The following is a 23,813-nucleotide window of genomic DNA, read 5'->3' as shown; positions in this document are numbered from 1 at the left end:
ATTTCATGGGGGAGACCAGATTTCACGGTCTGTGACGTGATTTTCATAGCCGTGAATTTGGTAGGTCCCTATTTATTGCTATATTATTCTGACGTTTCTGAAGTTCAAATGTAATCTTTCTTTTTTTATAGTATGTAAGGCAACTAGCCTGAAAATTATTCAATTTTTTTTCCTTTTCCATATGAACTCTTTCAGGTTTTCTTTCTTCCACTAAGCAACACCATCCTCAGCTGTTTCAAAGATAATTCTATCTTTGCATGGGAATGTGATACTCTTCAGTGTAAATACCAGTTGCCAACTCCAATAGAAGGCTCTACGTTGCATTATAAAGTCTTTGCCATTACCAGGTAAATTGCTACTTTAAATACTCAGAAAGAAAATATTACAAAATTCTTAGCAGACAATACAAATTTTTCTCTCCTTTTTCTAAAATATTTTGCACAAGTGTTGAGCTGTAGTTTTTCACCTCTAAACTAGATACCAAAGTTATTTTTAACAGAAGTCAAAATGTTAGTGTGAGATGTTTTTTTTCCCCCTCAAAAAAGTATTTAGGTTTTCATACAGAAAAGAAAAGCAGACTAATCACTCTCTCCAGCAATCTCTATGCAGGGCTGCACTCCAATAAAGGTGAGGAGTTAACAGAAAACACTTTTGGTACCAGCTCTAAGTGTATTCAATACAAAGAAGAAAAATGAACTCAGAATTGTGTGAGTCAACCATGTCCGCTTTAGGCCATCTCAATTTGCATGCCAGCAAAGAAAATATAATTGCTGCCAAAATTACTTATGAAGATAAGCAATTACAGCAATATTGCTATTGCTGAGAATAGTGACGTAGCTGGACAGCGATCCAAACTTACTACTATCAATAGGAAGTCTTTTATTTTAGAAAGGTGCACAACAGTAGTAGTCCATCGATAACGCTTGTTTGTTTTTAGTTTTTACTAAATGAGTTAATGTTTCCCCATACTTATCCAGCAACTTACTTAAGCTATTTTATAAACTCATAAAGGATATCCCTCTCTGCCACTTGAACATATTATTTTGTCTGAACAATCTAAAGATTTTTAACTGAAGATGAATCAAAGCCCACAACTTTGGAATCTCAACTTAAAGTTCTGTGGTGATCAGTGGTAGCATTTTGAACCCATCTATAGATTGCACCATTCCTTGCTGAGAACAGCAGCACCACTGTGTACTGCAAACCCATGACCACTGGGGGGAAAAGACCTCTTTTTTAATTTACACTGAAAATTAAGTTTATAAATGTCCACTACAAAACCTGCTTTTTATTTCATTTGAGAGCTGTTTCCACATTATATGCTTGCAACACAATACAACAGAAATGATGATCTTCAGCAGTGATGATTTGTGAGCATGGAAGGTAATATATGGCCCTACAATTGTAACTAGCAGTAGATTAGATTGGTCTAATTCAAACTTAGTCCTGTTTCTGATGCAGAGATGGCCGGGTGCTTGTAACAGGAGGAAAATCGAATCATCTTCATTTGTGGTGTCTGGAGTCAAAACAGCTGTTAAGAATAATCCAGATGCCTACAAAAGTACGAGCTGTTCGCCATCTGGAATTCCTTCCTGATAGTTTTGATGGTGGTTCTAATCAGGTCAGTTGTATAGGAAGTTTAAGAACGAAATCACTTGGTTTCTTAACTGAAATCACACACTTTCTGAGATTTACTTTCCTTATTCTATACTATATGCAGGAAAGTTACTACATTAAATATTTGCTCTGTTGCTGCTTCAATTTTTTTATTTCAGAATTTTGAATTCATTCTTTTCTATTTTGCATTAGGACTAATTTATAGAAGTCTCCTTTATTTCTAGGTTCTTGGAGTGCTAAGTCAAGATAATATTATGAGATTTATCAATATACAGACGTGCAAACATCTGTTTGACATTGGGAATCATGAGGAGGGAATCAACACAGCAACTATTAGCCCAAATGGACGGTATATTGCATCAGTAATGCAAAATGGTAGCCTCAACATATACAGTGTCCAGGCTTTAACGCAGGAAGTAAATAAGGTAGAATTATAAGTAAAATAAATCACAAAAACAGCATTAAGATACCAATAAAAGTCAGTCTCCCGCACCCAAAAATTCAGTACTGAAAATACAATTTGTCATTGACATATACGTTGTAGCTATGTAATATAGGATGCAAAATAAACAACATAGGGATTATAGACCTCACTTTGTGGTTACTCCAGTCTGTTAGGCAAATTTTGTTTTAAAAATATTTAATCATGTTCTATCTTCCAGTTTTTCTGTTCTTCTCACAGCAATTTAGTCTGTGCACACCTTTTTCTCAGCTTGGTTTGGATCATACAGCTTTTTGTCCATTTCCTTCTTGGAAATACCATGAAACAGATCTTGCCTTATCTGCAGACACAAATGAGTTTTGTGATGCTGTGTTTGTCAAGAAGTATTCCCAGTTTATTCATCAGGCCTTGGAAGCCATGATTATAAAACAATCATATAGCTAGTCCCTTATGTAAATAATACATATTATAAAGACTAGCTTTTATTTTACTAAGAAAATAACTTCTGTAGGTAGACATAGGGGGGAGAGACACTCTTCTAAATCCAGAATTCCGTATATCATAAATCATCACACACTAAAAGTAAGCATATAAGGCTTACTGTGTAATAAGGGAGCTGAGCACAGGCCTTCAAGTCATGTGACCTGATTTCCATTCCCAGCTTTAATGCTGAGTTTGAGTAGGGTTTTTGGGCAATTTACTTAACTACTTTATTACTCACTTTTCCTCATATTTAACATGGAATATTACACATTCTACACGGGTCTTGTGAGAATTTGCTAATGGTTGTATAGCACTCTGAAGTGCAAAGTAGTATAGTAACATTCAAGCACACACTGAAGTAATTTATTTTAAACACAGAACAATACTTATATGTTGGTCAAACTACATACTAGTGTGCATCCTTGTACATCTGATACAGAAGATACATTGTTTCTGGTTGAGTCAACATTTGAAAATCATGATTAAGATAGAACCTACGTAAATTTGCTTGTAACATACCTCGTTAAGTGTGTTTGACTTTCATTCACTTATCACATCTGTTTGGGTTTTGGTTTACACTGTGTGTCTCATCAAGTCATGTTTTATAACACAAACATCTTTCAACATTGGTCATCAAGTTAAAGAACACTGTATGTAAACTAAAGTGTGCTCATTATAAAGGTGGGCATTGTAAAATGTTCTTTCCTACAGTGTCATAAGATGTTAACTGTATCATTCTTATTTGATGCTAGCCACCACCACCCTTGGTTAAAGTAGTTGAAGATTTGTCAAAAGGCAAGTTGGGAGCAAGTAAACTTACAATGAGAGTAATATCAGGAAGGTCAGAGAGGCCTTGGAAATCGAGAGGAAGTAAAACTCAGACCAGAGTGCTAAAACCACAAGTGAACACATCACTTGAAAATAAAGAGGTAAGAGCAAATTGTAAATACTTTCTCTTCTCTAATCTGTAGCATTTGATTTTCATTGCCAGAACAACTCTCCATTGACTGTTTCCCCAACAACTTACTTTTCTACATCCAAATGCTTGCTAAATCTTTAATCTGACCAATGCACTGTTTGCACCTTTTACCTTCCTTACATATCTCTGCTGTAGAGCATTACTTCTAAACTGTTTCCCAAGGCTTTCACTTGGTCTATTGTTATCTATATATTTCAGTATTGTTACTCTCTGATACCACTGTTTATTTTCTTCTTCAACTACCTTGCTAATTCTCCTCAATTCTTATCTTAAATCACATGTGTATCCTCCTTACAATAATATTAATTACAGCAAAAGGCATTCATTTCTGATTTTTTAATTTATGTGTAAACTTAACTTATGGTTATATCCTGACTTTACTGGTAAATTAATCATATATATATTTAGTCATTTAGGGCAGTGGCTCTCAATCTTTCGAGACTACTAGACCCCTTTCAGGAGTCTGATTTGTCTAGCGTACCCCCAAATTTCACCTCACTGAAAAACTATTTGCTTACAAAATCAGACATAAAAATACGAAAGTGTCACAGCACATGATTACTGACAAATTGCTTACATTCTCATTTTTACCATATAATTATAAAATAAATAAATTGGAATATAAATATTGTACTTACGTTTTAGTATATAGAGCAGTATACACAAGTCATTATCTGTAGGAAATTTTAGTTTGAACTGACTTTGCTAGTGGTTTTTATGTAACCTGTTGTAAAACTTGGCAAATTTCTAGATGAGTTGATGGACCCCTGGTTGAGAACCACTGATTTAGGGTCTGATCCAACTCTCACTGAAATGAGTGGGAGTCTTTCCATTGAGTTCTGTAGGTATTGAATCAAGCATTTAATTTGTATTTTGTTGCAAAATGCCTAGAATATTGTGGCAGGTACTACTATAAATAAAATGTTTGCTATAGTAGGTGTTGCTAGTGGATGTACTTAAGGTTGAATTCCGGTTTCTATTAGGGAACTGGACTAGATGACCTCTCAAGGTCCCTTCCAGTTCTATGATTATAGCCTCCCTCTTTCATTTTTTTATAGTTTTCTCAAAACATCATTTTGTACTAAAATTTTCTATGCTTTTTCTCAACCCAAAGTGATACTTTTTTAAAGTCTGAGCAGAGTAGGTTATACCATTTTAAAAATGAACTTGATTATAAGTATCAGAAGGGTAGCTGTGTTAATCTGGATCTTTAAAAGCAGCAAAGAGTCCAGTGGCACCTTATAGACTAGCACCTTATAGACTGTTTGTTAGTCTATAAGGTGCCACAGGACTCTTTGCCGCTTGATTTATAAGTACTTCCCCATATGGTCTGACTAGAGATTTTACACTCGGTTATACAAACGGTTGAAGCTAGAAACCTGTATTTGGGTTTAGCCCTAGGGAAACTTAAATCAACACACACACACAAAAAAAAGTCAAGATTAACGGAAATTGATTCAGTATTTTTTAAAGTAATTAATGCTTTCAAGTAATAGTACTTCACGTTTCCTGGCACCTTTGATCTGAAGATCTCAAACCACTTAAACAGCTAAGCTTCACAGCCCCCTGTTTCCCTGGGTAGGTCACTGTTCACCAGATGGGTTTACTGATATACAAAGAGGTCAGACTTACGCATGAAGGATCATTAAGTATGTTGTGAATTTTTGTTTATATTAATTTTATCACAGTGCCTAAAGATTGGTATAGGGCAGTTAGTCAACAAGTCTAAATAAATACATTACTTGCCAAAAGCCACATGGTGAATCAGTGGCAGAACTGGGATTAGAAGTCAGGGTCCTGAGACCCAGTCCTGGGTTCTGACCATTATAAATACACATTTGAAAACCAAAACCACATGCCCCCGACCAACCATGTCCATCACCTCTATGAATAATAAATAGAGATTATTGGGACAAAACCACTATTTAAAATTACTGTTTGTTTCCTGTTTTGTAGAATGAGTTGCCAGATGGATTAAACAAGAAACGTCTACAAGCCTTACTGAAAGGATTTGGAGAATATCCAGCAAAATACAGGTGAATGTGGGTGTGCCCCGGTGTGCATATGCATGCAAATTTAAAATCTCTTTTGCTGTACTGATTTAACAAAGGGAATTCTCTTTGCTAAATCTACGTTTTACTTGCAGGATGTTTGTTTGGCGTGCCTTACTACAAGTTCCTGAAAACCACTTAGCATTTAGTAGCCTAATAGATAAAGGTATCCATTCTGCATTTGTGCACCTAAAGGACGAATACCCCATGAAAAGTAGGAAACTGTTGAGAGTCTTACAAAGGTAAATTTATGTGAACGTTCATTTATGTGACTGGGACCATCTCTGGGGAAGATTGGTTTATTTTGCAAAAATTAAGCCCAACATAAAGTAGTACCTTCTTATTGCACCAAAGTCGTTCTTAATTAGCAGTTTTCTGGTTGGTATGTTTTATGACTATAGATGCTTTCAACTTATAAAATATTTCCTGTAACAGCTACAAGAGAGTTAATTGTCCCCTATTCTTCCGCCTAGTTGTTCATAGAAAACCACAGTGTTTCTTGCTATACTTCAGTGCTATTTAACATAATAAACTTCAGATGCCTTATTGCATTTTTGTGCTATGATAACAAAGCAGGCAGAACTGTCATATTCCAGGTGGAGTCAAGGTTTATTTGGTTAGTGGGATCAGTCAGAAGATGCCTTCTGCTTGTGTGTAACATTACAGCTATAAATATACATATAAATATCACCGAAAGTGTTCTGTGCAAGTTTGGCTGTTAATTCTGTACAAAAAAAATGCATGAAGTTAACATAGGGTATCTATTAAACTGACGTGAGCAAAAAAGTAAAATTAAGGATCTTCCTATGCTAAATTCAACCTGTTTTGTGCCAGGGTTTAACAAGATCTGTGATAATAGTGTGTAATATTGCTTATGTGAGCTAAAATTTCTAGGAAATGTAGTCTGTCCAGGACAATGACAAGCTAAGCCTGCAATTCCCTACTAATGCAAGTCTACTCTAAACCAAAGTTACTTTAATGCAGCTTTTTAAAATAAAATTAAAAAAAAAAAGGTTTGACACCAGTATCTTTCTGTTTTATAATTACTGTTTATATGTTATGGCAAGTTACACATGATTCTCTTCCTCCGTACAGATATTTTTCTAAGTACTTTTTTGTCTTCGTATACAGGACCTTATCTGCTTTAGCTCACTGGTCTGCTATCTTTGGTGAGACACCATACATTCCTCTGCTAGCATTCCCATTTGTAAAATTATTCCAGAACAACCAGCTAATCTGCTTTGAAGTTGTTGCTACTGTAATAGGTAAGCAAGGATTTTTACTACACACTTAACTTATTTAGTTCCCCCAAATTTGCCTTGTTTGAAACAAAGTGGTGTGCGTGGATTCTCTTATAGGTCACTGAGGAGTTCATGTACTGTTTTAAAATGTATAAAAGGCATCCACCAGGAAGTATGATAAAATGCAGCTGTTGCAAAAAAAAATCATAGCTAACAAACACAATTTAATTTCCTTATATTGACTTTAAACAGGCATATTTATTTTATCAGTATCTTTTAAGTCTAATCAGTAAAAGAACACTCGTCCAATACAATTTTGTTGTCGTGTTAATCCTTTAAATTCTGGCTTGAGACCTGGCGTGACAGTAGTCAAAAGAAATAACTGTCTCAGTTTAAAAGATTTATTGTACTAGCTGGAGTTATCAATTGATTAGGACAGCTAGCATTTAGTAACTTGGCTTCTGAAGAAAAATAGTAAATTTAAAGTATCTTTCACTGAAATTAGTCATTGCAGCTGCTGCAAAGTGCACACATAGCATATAGTTACCTTGCATAAAAACCCATTTCGCAAAATACATAGTTTGGTTGCAAAATAAGTATCCAGATTTGGTCCTAACAGGTTAAAAATATTTTGATGCTCAGTGTCCAAGCCATAAGAGCCGATTACAATGGGATTAAAAAGAGCATCTTTGAATTAAGAATATAACAATGGCCGTACTGGGTCAGACCAATGGTCCCAGTATCCTTTATTCTGACAGTAGCTAGTGCCAGATGCTTCAGAGGGAATGAACAGAACAGGCAATTTTGAGTGATCCATCCCCCGTCATCCAGGCCCAACTTCTGGCAGTTGGAGTTTTAGGGACACCTGGGGCATGAGGTTGTATCCCTGACCAACTCGGCTAATAGCCATTGATTGACCTGTCCTCCATGAACTTACCTAATTCTTTTTGGAACCATGTTATACTTTTGGCCTTCACAACATTCCATGGCAGCGAGTTCCATAAGTTGACCATGCGTTGTGTGAAGAAGTAAATATATACATTGAATAACAGATATATGTGTAATAGAAGTATTAACAGATATTATAAAACTAAACCTCTGTTTAGTGGGTCTGCAGATTATAGAACGTTGAATTTGTAAGTACTGTAATGTAAGTGTATGAATCAAAGTGGAGGGAACGTCATTTGAAAAGTAAGATGATTTCAATAGTGTGCCATCCCTCAGTGTTAGAGGGATTAAGCTACAAATGGTTTGTTTTATTCCTTTTGTAGTTAATTGGTGTCAACACTGGTTTGAGTATTTTCCTAATCCTCCAGTCAATGTCCTTAGTGTGGTGGAAAATATCTTGGCACATCATGACAAGGAATTGCTTCAACACTTAATAAATTGCAATGTGACTTCACAGGTAAAACTCCAACCTAGCTTCATAGTTTATATAAAACTGTTCATAAATGGGAGTGTTCAAATGCCTCATTTTAGTTTAAACCTTTATATGCTCATTAAATGAATTCAGAGTAAAATGTGTACTTTTAGGAGTATAAAGAACATATGATCATTTGCCTGCAGCTTATCCTGTTGCATTACATCGTATGTCTCCTTATACATGCTTTAGTATGACTTAAAGTTGCCCTTTCTTGCAGTCATATAGATTCAGAAATCTAACAGGGAAAATTATAAATCCATTTTTTATATAATTTTATCTTGGTTTTTAAAATACACACAACTGTGGTGACTGAACTTAGTAAACAGACATAGTAACATAAAACAAATATTCAATTAAGCTAAAATATACAGTTAATTTATATATTAATAATTATCTAGTTACTAAGAATAATTCTAATTTGAAACATCATACATCAGGGGTCTTTGAGTAAATGAAAGAAAAAAGGTAAGAATGAGAGAGGTAAGAAATATATTTATATAAACCACATCTAGTTCATCAGCTGCATATGGTAGGGACCTTCTCTTTGTATCTTTTGGTATAGTTCCAATGTGCTGTGTATTTACAAATAGATTAAAATCTCAACATCAGATAAGAAAGATCCCCCTATATATTCAGATTTGACTTCCTTTGTAATATTTCTATGATGGGAACTGAGAAGCTCTACTAATGGATTATTTTATTAATTTTCCCAATTAATTTAGCTATATGCCTGGCCTCTTCTAGAAACATTGTTCTCTGAGGTTCTGACAAGAGAAGAATGGCTGAAAGTGTTTGATAATATCTTTTCCAACCATCCTTCATACTTTCTCATGATGGTTGCTGCCTATATCATATGTTCCAGAGCTCCTTTGCTTCACTGTAATCAAACAGAGGACTTTGAGGTAAACATCTTACTATGTAAGTCAGAGCCTTGCTACCTATATTAGGTAGGTTCAGAAAATTATAGTGTATAATATTTATTTTTAGAGAGCTTAAAAAGAAAAGTTACAATTGAATGTTAGTTATACTGTGCCTGTTTGAGCAATGTCCTCTAGTATCTAATATATTCACTGTGGAATTAATAAAATATTACTCAATTTACTGCACTTGATTGTATGGACAGAGAGGAGTATAAAGAAACTTAAGAGCTTTCAGAAATTCTTTTGTTGCCAAGGAAAACGTTTTTGAAATTTAATGCCAAGGAAAATGTTTTTTAATATGGAAAATTCATTACCCATTAAACTATTCTTTGTTTTCTGGTTCTCTTTCTGGACATAGGATTGACATCTGTATGTTAGGACAATATAAAGTGGTTCTGGCATTTTGATGCTTCATTAATTTGCCTTCTAAAATGCAAGTACAGTGAGGCAGTCTTGGTTGACTGCCTCTCAACTAAAATGAAAATATTTTATTGTACTTCTGAAGTTATCGGGAGGATTGGGGGAAGAAAAGCATTCTTTATATGGAAAAATCTCCATTTGCAAATATTAGGGCCTAATTTTGCAGACGCACATGTGAGTAATCGATTACTCATATGGGTAAAATTATTCTCGTGTTCCAGAATGGATGCCATAACTCATGAGCAGAGTTGAAAGCACTTCCTATTCTTCTCTCACTAAGTATGGCAAAAAGATATATACATATGGGAGAGAGGGCAGACTAACATTCCTAGCATTTGGAGTAAAGAGAGTGGAGCAGAGGAAGTTCTTTCAGGGTTAAGTGGTTTGGGTTAAGTCAATTGAGCCATTATTTATTTATGTATTATATTAACTAGTGGTGCCAGGATGATAACAATTCTGTATGCTAAAAGCTGATTAAAAAAATAACTAATATATTTACATATCTTTTGGGAAAGTGTAGTGACTTGTTTAACTTTTTGTAGGATTTAAAATGAAAAATTTTTCTTACAGTATTTCTTCCATCATCGGAACAATCTGGATATTAATGTTGTGATTAAAGAAGGCTATCATCTTATGGAAGCTACTCCAGCAGACATCCATCCACAACGTATGCTTGATGACTTCATACCACTCACAAAGGGCCAGTACCCAGTATTTAATAAATACCCCAGGTTTATTGTGGATTATCAGACTCAGGAGCGAGAGAGGATCAGACAGGATGAAATAGAATACTTACGAGAAAGGTATTCATGGGAAAATAGAAGGAAACCTTAAAATTGGGAGAGGGGGTAGATATCTGTTGGATTTACTGGAAACTGGAGTGATGCTAGGGGTGCCAACTTTTGAATCGCACAAAACCGAACACCCTTACCCTGCCCCAAGACCCCACCCCTTCTCTGAGGCCCCCACTGACTCCATTCCCCTTCCCTCCGTTGCTTGCTCTCTCCCACCCTCACTCACTCATTTTCACGGGGCTGGGGCAGAGGGTTGGGATGCGGGACGGGGTACAGGCTCTGGGGTGGGGCCAGAAATGATGGGTTGCGTGGGGGGTGAAGGTTCTGGCTGGGTGGGGGGGGCGAGCTCTGGGGTTGGGCTGGGATGAGGGGTTTTGTGGTGCAGGAAGGGGCTCCAGGCTGGGGATGAGGGGTTTGGCGTGCAGGAGGGGGCTCAGGGCTGAGGCAGGAGGTTGGGCTGTGGGAGGGGGTGCAGGCTGTGGGCTCCAGGAGGGAGTTTGGGTGTGGGATAGGGCTCAGACTGGGGCAGGGGGTTGAGGTGCGCTCCAGGTGGCGCTTACCTCAGGCAGCTCCCAGGAAGCAGCTGGCATGTCCCTCTGACTCCTTGGTGGAGGTGTGTCCAGGCGACTCTGCATGCTGCCCCCGCACGCAGGCGCTGCCTCCGGAGCTCCCGTTGGCACGGTTCCTGGAGCAGGGGCAATGCGCGGAGGCCCCGTGGCCACCTAGGAGCTGGAGAGACATGCGGGCCGGTTCCCGGGAGCCATGCAGAGCTGGCCATGGAGCCTGCCAGCCCCATGCCAAATGAACTTTGAATGGCCCATTCAGCGGTGCTGACCAGAGCTGCCAGGCTTCCTTTTTGACTGGGTGTTCCAGTAGAAAACTGGACACCTGGCAACCCTAATGAAGACTAGAAAAAGGGAAATGTATGTGCTTGGAAAAGGAGAGAATGGTTAGAGGAATAGAAAAAAGTGGATTTACACCTTACCTTTTGATGTCTGTTTGGCTTGTTGGATTTTTTAGTTAGATGGATTAGCCGGCATTAATTGCTGCAAGTAACGTTAAGCTTAAAATCAACGTGTTTGTTAATTCTCTGAAAACACCTAGGTCAAAATTTTCAAACTTGAGTGCTAAAGTGAGGTACCTAAATCCACTTAAGATGGCAAAGTAGAAGTGATCTGGCTTCCAGAGATGCGGAGAATTCTCTGCTCTCCATTGAAATCAGCAGGAAATGTGGATTTTCAGCACCTCTGAAAATTAGGTCAGTTTCACTTAACCATCTGAATAAGACCTTTAGTGCCTGACTTCAGTCACCCAGGTTTGAAAATTTTGATTTTAGCAGATAAGCCATTTTATAGTTAAACAAATCTGAAATTCTCTTCCCAATAGAAGGCAGCTGCAAAATGTTGTTTGAGTAGCTAAATGTCTTCAACAGCCTGAGAAGTGCTAGTGTCGATTATGGCACTTGAAGGGTACTATTGCTTTTACCATCTGTGAAGCTGGAAGCTATGTAAGCCAATCAGCTTCATCCTCTTGTCATAATTCTCATTTTCTATTGTAGATCTCTCTCTTGCGCTATAGCTAATTTACTTTAGAAGACATGGTTCAAACTACTTCATCACTGGGCAATTTGAGCATAGACATAGCTTTTGTAATGATCTTAATTAATATTTTTCCAATATATGACCAGCAGTTTTTACTACCTGAATAATTTCTTGAAATCTATTTTGGTTTCTATGGTAATATATAAAAAAAATTTATTCAGACAATTAGTTCACGAAATAGAAGCTAAAGCAGTACAGCGAAAAGTAGAAGATGAGGCCTGGTACCGGAAGCAAGAGCTGCTTCGTGAGGCTGAAGAACAGAGGAGAAAAATTCTGCTGCAAGAAGAGGAAAAATTGGCAGATCAAAGACAGAGGTAGTAGTAGTAGTATGAAGCATGGCAATAACACCGTGCTATTAAATCTTTTATCACAAGTAGGGACAGAGATGGCCACTATTTTGTTCAAATTGAAATGTGCGGAAGCAGTGAGGTCTAGTGGGTAGGGCATTGGACTGGGAATCTGGCAATCAGGATTCTGTTCCTGGCTCTGCCACTGACCTGCTGTGTGACCTTCGGCAAGTCACGTAGTCTCCAGTCCCACTTTTTCTCTTCCCAAACAGCTTATATACCTGCCTCTTTAGACTATCTTTCACTATGTGTTTGTGCATTCAAGTTCAGTTGTTGCCTTTAGCTGCTACTGTGACAGAAGTTATTTATATTAATGAGGGTGCATATTCTCAAATTTCTATTGGAGTTAAGAATTTTTCTTTTAATTACCTACCAAGTCCTAATTTATAATGTAGAAAGAGTCTATAAACTTTGGGATTATAAACTGTGAGAGAAATTCAAGATCCCCATGAGGATTCTTTTTGTAAAGGGGGATTTTTTTTTAGACCCATAAAATTTACACACTTTTTTTTTTTTTTTAATTGAGAGTTGCGGATTAAAGGAGTTAAGTGACTTTCCTTATCTACTAATGAATGAGGAGTACAATTCTGGTCAAGAGGTGGTGTAATATTGTGAAATTCTCTCAACAAACTAAAGTGCCCTTTTTTTTTTTTCAGTTAACACCAATAGTTATAGAGTTGATGGGACTTTTGTGGGAAATGGGGAGAGAGTGCCACTCTTTGGATTTAAGTTTGTCTTATAACAATGCAGTTTTTATTTCCAAAACAAAACTATGATGTCAAAAGTGTTAGCAGTTAAAGAGAGTAGTTTGTGACAGGTAATGGTTAGCTATTATGGAACATCACAGTCATCCGTGTCAGCTTTCCACCAGTAGCAGTTTATTTGTTCCTATTTCATTTTTGCCTTGAAGACTAGCAGCTGTGAAGAGAGAGTTAAAAGTAAAGGAACTGCAGCTATTGGATGCTGCAAGAAGCCGTTTCCTGAAGCATCAGCAGGATCAGCGTCAAATGGAGCTAAAACGTCTGGATGATGAAATTGCAAGAAAGGTTTGTTTTCCTCATCTAATCAATATTTCCTCCAATGTTTATTAAGAGAAGTAAACAAGAAAAAATTCATAACTTATGATAGGTAATGAAACCAGTTGTAGCATGTTTTGTGAAACAAGATGTATTTAGAAGTTGGGTGGGTGTCTGATTCATTCATATTTATATAGTTTAATTTGGCACCTGTTGCTGTCCACATGGTTTACTTAAATTAGCAAAATTTCCTGAGAAAAGCCAGATTGATCCAAATGTTGGCATTGCTGAAAAACGAAGTGAGCTGCCTAAGGTTCTAAACCTACTGGCTGGAGTATTTTTAAATGTGTGTGTATGCAGTAAAAGGAAAGGAAAGATGGTGGTATAGGAAAAACAACTTTTCCATTTTGGGGTTTTTATGTGTATATTTCTTTCCTCCAGGTGTCCATGAGAGAGCGAGAAACAGCTGCTACTGTTCAAGATGTAGAAGTGCGGCAAATAGAACTTGAATCTCAAAGACAGCTTTTTGAACAGGTATATGGCAATGAACTACATACAGTCTCTTGGGTTTTTTTCTATTTATTTTTTGTTAAACTTTTTTAAAATATGTATACAGAAAAAACAAATTATACATAAACTTCTCAAATATATTAACCATTTGCTACCTAACCTTAGCTATACTTGCAATACTGAATTATAGATAATATGAATGCTTAAAATATAAATGAAGTATTTGTATTACGTAACTTACAAACAAACATTTGTTTATAAAAATCCAACTAGTTAAAGTATTGAAATAAGATAAAGAATAGAAGCAAAGTTCAGAGGAGGGGGGATAGAGACTGGGAGGGAAGGAAGTAGATAGAGAGGAAGGAGAGGCAAGTGGTGGGACCCGTGCGTTTAGCTGGATCATTCAGATACTTCCAGGAAAGCATCCCATGTTTCTGAGAATTTTTCTTGGGTATTTGTTACCATATACAATTCTTTCCTTGGTGGCCAAGTTTACAGTGTCTATGCTCCAGTCTTCAAATGCTGGTCGTTTTTTTGATTTCTGTTGTTGTAGTACGAATCTTTAGGTAATTGTAAGTGCTCTGCTGAGCCAATGTTTTTTCAGATGTATTCAGCTTCCAATCAACGTACATTAGGTTTAGTTTTTAATACAATTTTATTTGATAGGAAAAAATTCACTGAAATTAAGTTCTTCCCAAAATGTACAGGTATAGGAGCATTCTTAGAGCATGTGGGCTAAGTGTGCACCTGCTGAATCACAGTGCAACTTTTTTTGACTTAGCGCTACCTGTTTTGAATAGTTGGAGTGGGGTCAAGTGCATCCTCCATGTGATTTTTCTGCTGGATTAATCTTAAATGGAGGTCCAAGGAACAGTTCAGAGCACTGACTAAAATTTGTTTTCATTGGTTAGCAGAGAATAATTGGCCTAGTTCCTTCTCCCATTTCTTTTTTAGGGAATCTGTGTTTAATTCAAATTTGCAGGCCAGGTGTGCATATGATGTTGCCATAGTTCTTGGCAATCTGGGTAATATCTGGAGAAATGACAGCAGTTCAGGTGGGTCATGGGTGGCGCAGGCATCGGGGCCAAACAGATCAGAGATGGCATGTTTAAGTTGGATATATTGCCACTCTTTCTTAGTCTCTAGATTGAACCTCCCTTTTGATATTGTAAAAGGGAGGAAGGTATCATTTGTATTAAATTGACTGATGGTCAGAATCCCTTTCCTAATCCAGTCTGGCCAAATGATGGGGTTGCATGCTATACAGAGTTTCGCATTACCCCAGATAGAGGCCCTGGTATGTAGAAGGGGGTGCCTGTTAAATTTAGTAGACATAATATGCCAATTATTTTTGACTGCCACAATAGATTGGTAATTGCTCTTTAGGGAATCGGTAGTAATCTGAGTGCAGTGCATTGGAAAGGGGTAAAGGAGTAATGAATTCTGCTTCTAGCTGGAGACAGCCTAAGGTTGTACACCATGAGGGAATGAGCCACTATGCTGCTTGACTAAGAATTATTGTCTGATAAAGTTCAAAGCTGGGAAATCTAAAACCACGTGTTTTGACAGGGAACTGTAATCTGTGTAGGAGATTCTGGGTTTGTTACCAACACCCCACAAGAAGGACCTGAACATGGTGTTGGTTTTGGTAAAATAAAAGGGAAGAATATGGAATTCAGAATAAAAAGGATCTTGGGAAGAGCATTCATTTTGATTGTTTATTTTTTCCCAAAGTGAGAGAGAGAGAGTGCCTGCCATCTATTTAAACTGTTGGTTAACTGCATGATTAATGGGGCTAGATTAACCTTGACTATGCTTTTAATTTCCTTAAGGAACAGGTACCAAGATATCTGAAGTTTGTCTGTTGCCATCTAAGGCTTTATGTACACTGGACTTTCGTCAGTAAAACTTTTGTCGTTCAGGGGAGTGAAAAAAGCACACAGACACCTGAACGACAAAAGTTTTACCAACAAAAAGTGCCGATGTGAACAGCGCTTTGTCAGCGAAAGAGATGTCCTGCTGACAAAGCTGACGCTGCTCATTGGGGGTGGAAGTTTTTTGTCTGCAGGAGAGCTCATTCCTGCCAACAAACAGTGGCTACACCGCGCACCTTTTAGCGGCATGGTTGAAGCAGCACAGTTGTGTCGCTAAAAGGCGCATAGTGTAGACATAGCCTCAATGTCCCTATAGGAGAGCCACTTCCAACTAGATCCAGTGAGCTCTTCATTGCTTCTGACTTATCCCAATTTATCTTCTAGCCAGAGAGTTTACCAAAGTTATCTATTGTTTGTGGGATATTTAGAAGAAACTTGTTTTGAATGGTTGTCCCTTTGCAGTTCTCAAATTCCATATTATTGCTTTGGCCAGATTGGGGGGAGGGAGGCGAGAGAGAGAGGCCTCTTTCTTTAATTTTTTTAATTTGATTCTTTAATTAATTTAATCAGTGGCACCTCAGGACTGCTTCTTTGTGCCATTTTTTTCTTCATGTACATACAAATATAACTTGGTTGTTACAAGTTGCATCTGCACACTTGGTTGAGGAGGATTACTGAGGAAAAAGTTACCATCAGTAGAAATGAGTCTAAAAGTAATGCTGTTCCTCTTTGCAACTCCTGTGTTAGTCTGTAGTATCCTGATGTTTACTGAAGCAATCCGTGTAATGCAGTGATACTCAGATGTCAGTGGTTCAGGAGCTCAATTAGTGATGAATATTACGCAAAAGAGCCACAGTAGTGTGAATTCATTGTTGCATTTACTATAGTACTATATATTCATATTTAAACAGTATGACCGGGGAAATATTTAGTTTTTATATAGATATAATTCTCACAGCAAAATGACTGACCAAGTATTATTATTTTATCAGTTGCAATTGGTTAATACCATAGTAAAAGCATCCTGATTGGTTAATAACTTAGATCACTTAATTAAATTACAGAGTCCTTTTCATACCATGTGCGGCAAAAAGCCACAGGAGACACATTAAAGAGCCACTTGCGGCTCTCAAGCCTCAGTCTGAGTATCAAATTGTCAAATAGCATTATTTTTTTAAAAAAAGGGATGGGGAAATGTTTATGGAAAAGGAGTGTTTTTCTTCATTAGTACTGTTCATAAAGCAGTTTCTGTTCTGTAATCCTGCTATAAAAATCAGAAAAGAACTCTACTGGGTTTTAAAATATTTCCTGCTTAAAGATAGAAAGTCAGTTTCGCATGACGAATGGCTTCTCGCCTGTTGAGAAGTGCTGCTGCCTGCGGGTAGCTTTAGAAATGCCAACTTTAGTTACAAAGATTGAGCCAGGTTTTCAAAACCCACCTGTGCCCATCTCGAACACCTGCAAAGCCCAACTTGCATGCACACAAGTGGACTTCTGAAAAATCTGACCAGTTATTTTCAAATGCACCTTCACATCACTTGTATGTGATTAAAAAATGCTTCTTGCCATATGATATTTCAAAATCTGTGCTGAGCACAATGGGGTTAACTGTCTTTAAGGGTTCACTTATTAAATATACAGTCAGCTGCAGTGTGGGTATTGTGGCTACGCAACACAAACCAGTCTAAACCTATTTATACTCAGTAACTGTAAAGTCAGCAGCTGAAGGAATTAGTCTTATAATGATCAGGACCTTTAGGATAAGGGGGTAGTGCTTATTTAGCTAATTGATCCATTTTAGAAAAGGGTACGGAGAGTCAGGATTTCTAGCTGTGCTACTGACTTGTATGGCCTTTAGCAAATAATTTAATTTCTCTGTGCCCTAGTTTACCATCGAGATAGTGGATATGATGATATCTCTGTATCTCGTATTGGTGCTGTGAAACTTAATTCAAATTTGAATTATTTTGAGATCCTTGGATAAAAGGTGCTGTAGATGTACAACGTATTTACAATGGGCCTGGTTCATCATGATAGTATTCCAGCTTTACATTGGGGTAATTCTACTAAAGTCCATTGAATGGAGTTATGTCAGTATAAACTTCCAGGTGCAGCGTATATGTTAATATAGAGTGGATAAAGCAATGTGGGGGAGGGAGATACTTATGGTTGGTTATGAAATACGTTAGGGTGCGGTGTATCTGATATCCTTGGACATGTTTGTTTCTGCACTGAAGTTTTCAATATGAAAAAGCTGTAATTATCTTTAATGTATAGCATTAGCTTAATTATTGTATTTTTATGCACAACTGTTTTTACAGCAACTTGTCAAAGATCAAGAGACAGTGACACAGGAAGTAAAAGGAGAGATAGATGCCAGTCGAAGAAGGGCCGATCTTGAAGAACATCTAGTTCAGAGGTTGATAGAAGTTAATCAGGATGAGGACCGTAAAGCTCAGATGGTAAGAAAATGGATTTAACTTGTATATTTGGAAGGAATGCCTCTTCCTGCAAACAAGCATGAAAATCTTTCAAAGAAAAAGAATCCTAATTTTTCCTGACAACTATACTTACTACATTTTGACCTTATGCAAAGAATCCCACTTTAAGTGCTGTTCAGACAGTTGGAGTATATTGAAGTCCTGCTAGGCATGGCTTGCGTGAAAGCCCTCCTTTGTTTTCCCAGAGACTGGAAGACATATGAGAATTAGCATGATCCTTCTAGTAGATATTGCTGGTTCCCAGGTTATCTTTCTGTCAAGAATATTGGATCTCATGGCCACAAACATCTGGGTTTTGGTTCTTTGTGTTCACTAGTGATGCTTCCTAAAGACTTAGATGGAATCAGCAGGCAATTTAACTATAGACATTGACTTCCAAATTACAATACTCAACAGATGCATCCAGCTTGGCATTATGAGCTTGTTTGGGTTTCCAAGCTCAGAACTCTTAGCAGCACAATTGAAAGACAGTTGAAGCTTACCCACTGTCCCAGTGCTTAGCTTGTCTCTGTAGTTCGTCCAGAAATAATCATATATGTCTTAATTTTTTTAATCTGCATTCAATTTTGTGGGTGCAGTTGACTGTGGGTAGAAATGGTAGTATTTAGGTGTCTGATTTAATTGTACTTGCAGATCAGGTAAATATTTAAATGTTAGCAAAATGGCACCCCTAAAATATTTGAGGTTCAGTTAAGTCTTCTTTAAAATATGCCCATGTATAAATAAGAAGATAGCAGAGGTGAGAGATAAGCAAAGGGAGAGACTTGTAAAGAAACAATTTGCTGTAGTGCATAAACGGGAGTTCTACTGCAGCGATAATTCTCTGGAACCTATTGCTGGTAGAGATCTTTAACAATGGCAGTGAAATAAATTTAAGTTTGAATGGAGAACGTTGTTCTTGATCTGTAATCGGATAGTGTGCTAAAGTTAAAGTAAGTGCGTTTGGCTGATCACTTTTTCTTAGCTGGCTGAAGAAAGTTTAGCAAAAGCTGATCAGAAGTGCATCGACACAGACTGGAGAATCCAAGCCTTGTATAAACAAAGATGTGATGATCTAGACCGTGAGGCACATTACGAAGAGATAGCTAAACTTCTTCATGACAACAGAGTAAAAGAAGCAGAGTTGCTAAAAGCAATGAAGGAAGAGCAGGATAAAAGGGTAAGCGTGTCTTTGCATTTCTGGGGAGATGACGTGCAAAAGAGAAAAAGTATGTGGCTGCGGCATGGTGCAGAATGAAAAGTCAAAAGGGTTTTACCAAAAAAGTGTCCCCCCAACATTTGTTTTTCCCCTAATGTCTTTTCCCTGATTTTGCTGGTCAACTAACAGTGTATAGCTAGACTCAATGTTTTTCCTAGTCTAGACCCAGAATAATATCTTCTACCTCCCTTTAGCTGCTTCAAGAGGACCCTGGTGGGCATCAGCAAAAGCTCTTCTCAAAAGTAGAAAACATTAACTCAGTGTCTTACAGCACTTTTTTGTGTTAAATGAATGATGGTATGTAATTGTAAATCATTCAAATGGCTTTCTGTGAAGCTTGCTTTTTGCATGTTGCACTTCTATTGAAAATGTACTGAAATGTGTCTGTTGTATAGTGGGAAGAAGTTACAGAGAAAAGAGCTCAACTGGAAGCAGAGCAGCTAGCTGTCGCTGCTTTGGACGCAAGGAGGAAGCAGTTCTTAGAAGATGAAATGAACGATGCAATAGACCTGGCTGAAAAGCTACAATGTGAAGATGGCTATTTTGGTGAGCATACAGTAGTACTTCCATTTACACTGTACATGTTGTGGATATTACACTAACTCATCTATGTAAATATATTTACATATATCATAAAAATGTAGGACTGGAAGGGACCTCGATAGGTCCTCTAGTCCAGTCCCCTTCACTGAGGCAGGACTAAGTATTATTTAGACCAAACTATTGTACTGGTGATCCCTTTCACACAGCAAGTCTCTGAGTGCAACCCCCTTATAAATTAAAAACACTTGTTTATATATTTAACACCATTATAAATACTGGAGGCAAAGCAGGGTTTGGAGTGGAGGCTGACCGCTCGCGACCCCCTATGTAATAACCTCCAGACCCCCTGAGGGGTCCTGACCCCCAGTTGAGAACCCCTGATCTAGACCATTCATGACAGGGGGTTGTTTAACCTGTTCTTAAAAACCTCTAATGATGGAGATTCCACAACCTCCCTTAGATAATTTGTTCCAGTGCATAACTACCCTTACAGTTAGGAAGTTTCTCCTCATGTCCAACATAAACCTCCATTGCTGGAATTTAAGCCCATTACTTCTTGTCTTGTCCTCTGTGATGAGCAGAACAATTTATCATCCTCCTCTATATAACAACCTTTTATGTACTTGAAGACTGTTATCATATCCCCCCTCAGTCTTCTCCAGTCTTCTCAAACAAACCCAATTGTTTCAAGTTTTCCTTGTAGGTCACGTTTTCTAGACCTTTAATCATTTTTGCTACTCTCCTCTGGCCTTTCTCCAGTTTGTCCACATCTTTCCCAAAGTGTGGTGCCCATAACTGGACACAGCACTCCAGTTGAGGCCTTATCCGTACTGAGGAGATTGGAGGAATTTCTTCTCATGTCTTGCTTACAACACTCCTAATATATCCCAGAATGATATCCAGTTTTTATGCAGCAGTATTACATTGTTGACTCACATTTAGCTTGTGATCAACTGTAACTCCCAGATCCTTTTCTCCAGTACTCCTTCCTAGGGAAAAACAACGAGGAGTCCTTGTGGCACCTTAGAGACTAACAAATTTATTTGGGCAGTCATTTTCCATTTTGTATTTGTGCAGTTGATTATTCCTTGCTAAGTGTAGTGCTGTGCATTTGTCCTTATTGAATTTCATCCTGTTTGTTTCAGACCATTTCACCAGTTTGTCGAGATCACTTTGAATTCTAGTACATGCCAGATATCCGTCCATAAGACTGACAAATAGGGCCAAACTTTTAAAAGAACCTCTATTTGTTCTCTTCCATCAATTCCAAACACAAATAACATTTAGAAGCTAACTTACTTCTGTATGTAGTTAAGAATCTAAATTCTGCAACTGGCACCCACAGTTGATTTCCACCCATAAAACTGAAGACCATTTTTAAAAAAAATCAACCCCTACTTTATATTGTTTTAAAATCTTTGTTGGGTGTGTGAATAAACGGAAGGAGAGGGGGCAGTGTGCTTTAAATTTTCATTGAACCAGAAACTTTCAATTAACTACTAGTCATCTACTGTCGTGAGAGATGGTGACAGTGGTGGTTTTCCATTATATAAAATATTTTACATAAATATACAAGAAGTTTCTCTGCAGGTTTTACTTCTTCCATCCCAGCATCAGATTCTTTTCAGACAGAAGAACCAGCAATGTTCCCTTCTCACACCATTAATACAGTTTCAGTTTAATTCTTGACTTTGCCGTCTCCTCTTACTGCCCCATTGCGAGTGGACGGGGACAGACCTTAGGCATATAGAGTGCAGACTCCATAGCATAGTCTATATATAGTTAGAGGATACAAAACATAATACCAAATTGCTCATTTTGCCTTTGTTCCTTTCACTACTGTGGTGTATGTGTACAAATATGTCTTTCCTTTGCCACTGGGATTTTGTAAATTCCTAGAAATTGGAGTTGGAAAATATCCGTTAAATCATCTAATCCTAAATCAAAGCAGGATTGTTCCCTATGGTGGATTTACCCATCCAACTCTTTGATCAGCATGATGACGCGGAAAAGCTTAAAAAAAAAAAAAAAAAGGGTACTGTACTTTAGAGGCACTCTAAAATTAAGTGGTATAATAGAGCACTGTTTAAATAATATCTCCAGAAATTTTTGTAAAAAGTTTGTTCTTCCTTCACTGTTTAAAAAACTCTTGAGAGAGAAACACCAACAAAATGATCAGGCCCCACCCCTTATTATCTTCTACACAGATACACTCGCACAAAGTTTGTCCAAGTGAGGTCACAACGGTAGCTTGCGGAAGTGCCTAATTCACATCATGTGAACTAAACTGCAGTTGTCTTAGTCTTCTTACTCAAGGTGCCATCCACTAAGACAACAAGTGCCAGTATGCAATATTCTACCTTAGTGGCCCATTTGTCATCAGCTTAGTCGTATTTTAAAAAATATTGCATTGTGGGACCTATAGTTTCTGAAATTTAGTAAAAATGTGTGGTCTTGGCCCCACAGACTGACAATTTGTGTTATGCATTTTCCAATCCCTACTTAATTGGAGCTGCCTGCACACTAAAATCTAAGGCCAGGTCTTCTAGATGGCAAGCCAGGTGCAAATCTACAGCATGCCACCTTGCCATGCAGCAATATCCCATGTGAATACTGCTATGCCCGGTGAAAGTCCCAGAGTGCAGTTTAGCCTACCATGCTTTCTAGTAGTATGCTATGCTGTACTCCAGGACTCTGGCTGCACTGTTGCAGTGTTCACGTGGGACATTACTTTGTGGCAAGGTGGCACTCATTAGATTTGCACCCTGACTTGCCATGTAGTAACTCACTGTGAAGACATGGTCGTAGATTTAGTGTGCAGGCAGCTCCAATTAAGTAGGGATTGAAAAATATGGCTTTTAATAAACATTAGCTATTAAATTCTTACAGTTTACAAAGAAACTTCTCTCCATTTCCCACAGAGAGATTGCGTGATTTGAAGACTGGGTGTGTACAGCAAGATTTAAAATTCCAGCAGGTGCCGAGGGAAGCCCAACCCAAGTCAGGATATGTCTGTCTAAATGACTTATCTACAGCAGAGTCCTCAGCACACTGTAAGTTGCTAAACTTCAGAATAATCTTTCTCTCACTTCTAATTTTGGAAGCATTACCCAGGCACCAAGGTGGGTGAATCAGTCTTTCATAAATGTACAAATTTATTTTTAATTGATTTCACACCTGAAAAATCCCTTTAAAAACAGTATTGTGAAGGCAGTAGGCAACTCAACTCTGCCAGATTATGAGAGATGCCTCTTGTGTTAGACCCAGCTATATCTCCACCCCATAGTTTTGTGGGATTTGCATTTGTATCTAGAGCTTAAACACCGTTACATAGCTCTCTGTGGCTTTTGGGAGTGGAGAAAATGTAGAATTACCTATCATTCAAATCATCTTGGGAGGACTCATTTGTTCTGGTCAATAACTAGTCTCTAATTATCTATTCCGGGCTATCTCTGCTTCTACAGCCAATGAAAATGCTTGTTAAAAGCTATTCTTTAGTTGTACATCTTATTGGTGAAATCCTCCTGACACTACAGGAAACCTTAATACCTTTGAAACTTTAATAGTGCGTTAGCTTCTCCATTTGCCACAAAGTACAGTATAGTAATGATACACTTTGCAAAGGACCTAAAAGAACCCCATGGAAGTCGGAGTTGCTCTCCACTTGCAGTATTTAGAGCTGTCTTCTTGATAATCAAGGGACTGAATGAAGGAATAGAAGTGCAGTAATTGTCTTGTTATATATTAAAGACAAAGCCGTACAGTATTATTCTCCAACAAGAAATAACTTTGTACCAGTTTAGTCATGAAAAAACTGAATCCCATACAGGAGGTCAGACTAGATGATCATGAT

General features: G+C 37.7%; 1 protein-coding gene across 4 annotated transcripts in view; it reads left to right on the top strand.

The window, feature by feature from the left end:
- The window catches only part of TBC1D31 (TBC1 domain family member 31), a 33,943-nt gene that overhangs the window by 9,451 nt on the left and 679 nt on the right, over positions 1–23,813 (top strand). Inside the window, exons 1-18 of one of the 4 annotated variants that reach the window (XM_073330214.1) lie at positions 333–347; positions 1,303–1,383; positions 1,462–1,621; positions 1,842–2,042; positions 3,295–3,471; positions 5,478–5,557; positions 5,668–5,814; positions 6,704–6,837; positions 8,085–8,218; positions 8,959–9,138; positions 10,147–10,379; positions 12,133–12,285; positions 13,229–13,364; positions 13,776–13,868; positions 18,040–18,180; positions 19,184–19,378; positions 19,813–19,963; positions 22,882–23,013. In XM_073330214.1, coding sequence (XP_073186315.1) covers positions 1,364–1,383; positions 1,462–1,621; positions 1,842–2,042; positions 3,295–3,471; positions 5,478–5,557; positions 5,668–5,814; positions 6,704–6,837; positions 8,085–8,218; positions 8,959–9,138; positions 10,147–10,379; positions 12,133–12,285; positions 13,229–13,364; positions 13,776–13,868; positions 18,040–18,180; positions 19,184–19,378; positions 19,813–19,963; positions 22,882–23,013 — 2,467 coding nt within the window. In that variant the 5' untranslated portion in view covers positions 333–347; positions 1,303–1,363. Of the gene's footprint in view, positions 1–195; positions 1,384–1,444; positions 1,622–1,841; positions 2,043–3,294; positions 3,472–5,477; positions 5,558–5,667; positions 5,815–6,703; positions 6,838–8,084; positions 8,219–8,958; positions 9,139–10,146; positions 10,380–12,132; positions 12,286–13,228; positions 13,365–13,775; positions 13,869–18,039; positions 18,181–19,183; positions 19,379–19,812; positions 19,964–22,881; positions 23,014–23,813 lie in introns of those variants that run through there. The other 3 variants (XM_073330211.1, XM_073330212.1, XM_073330215.1) reach the window with 3 other exon arrangements.

Source organism: Lepidochelys kempii, chromosome 2 (assembly GCF_965140265.1).
Source record: "Lepidochelys kempii isolate rLepKem1 chromosome 2, rLepKem1.hap2, whole genome shotgun sequence".
Classification (NCBI taxonomy): Eukaryota; Metazoa; Chordata; order Testudines; family Cheloniidae; genus Lepidochelys; species Lepidochelys kempii.
Note: the sequence above shows the minus strand (reverse complement) of the source record. Positions and strands in the feature narration are given on the sequence as shown.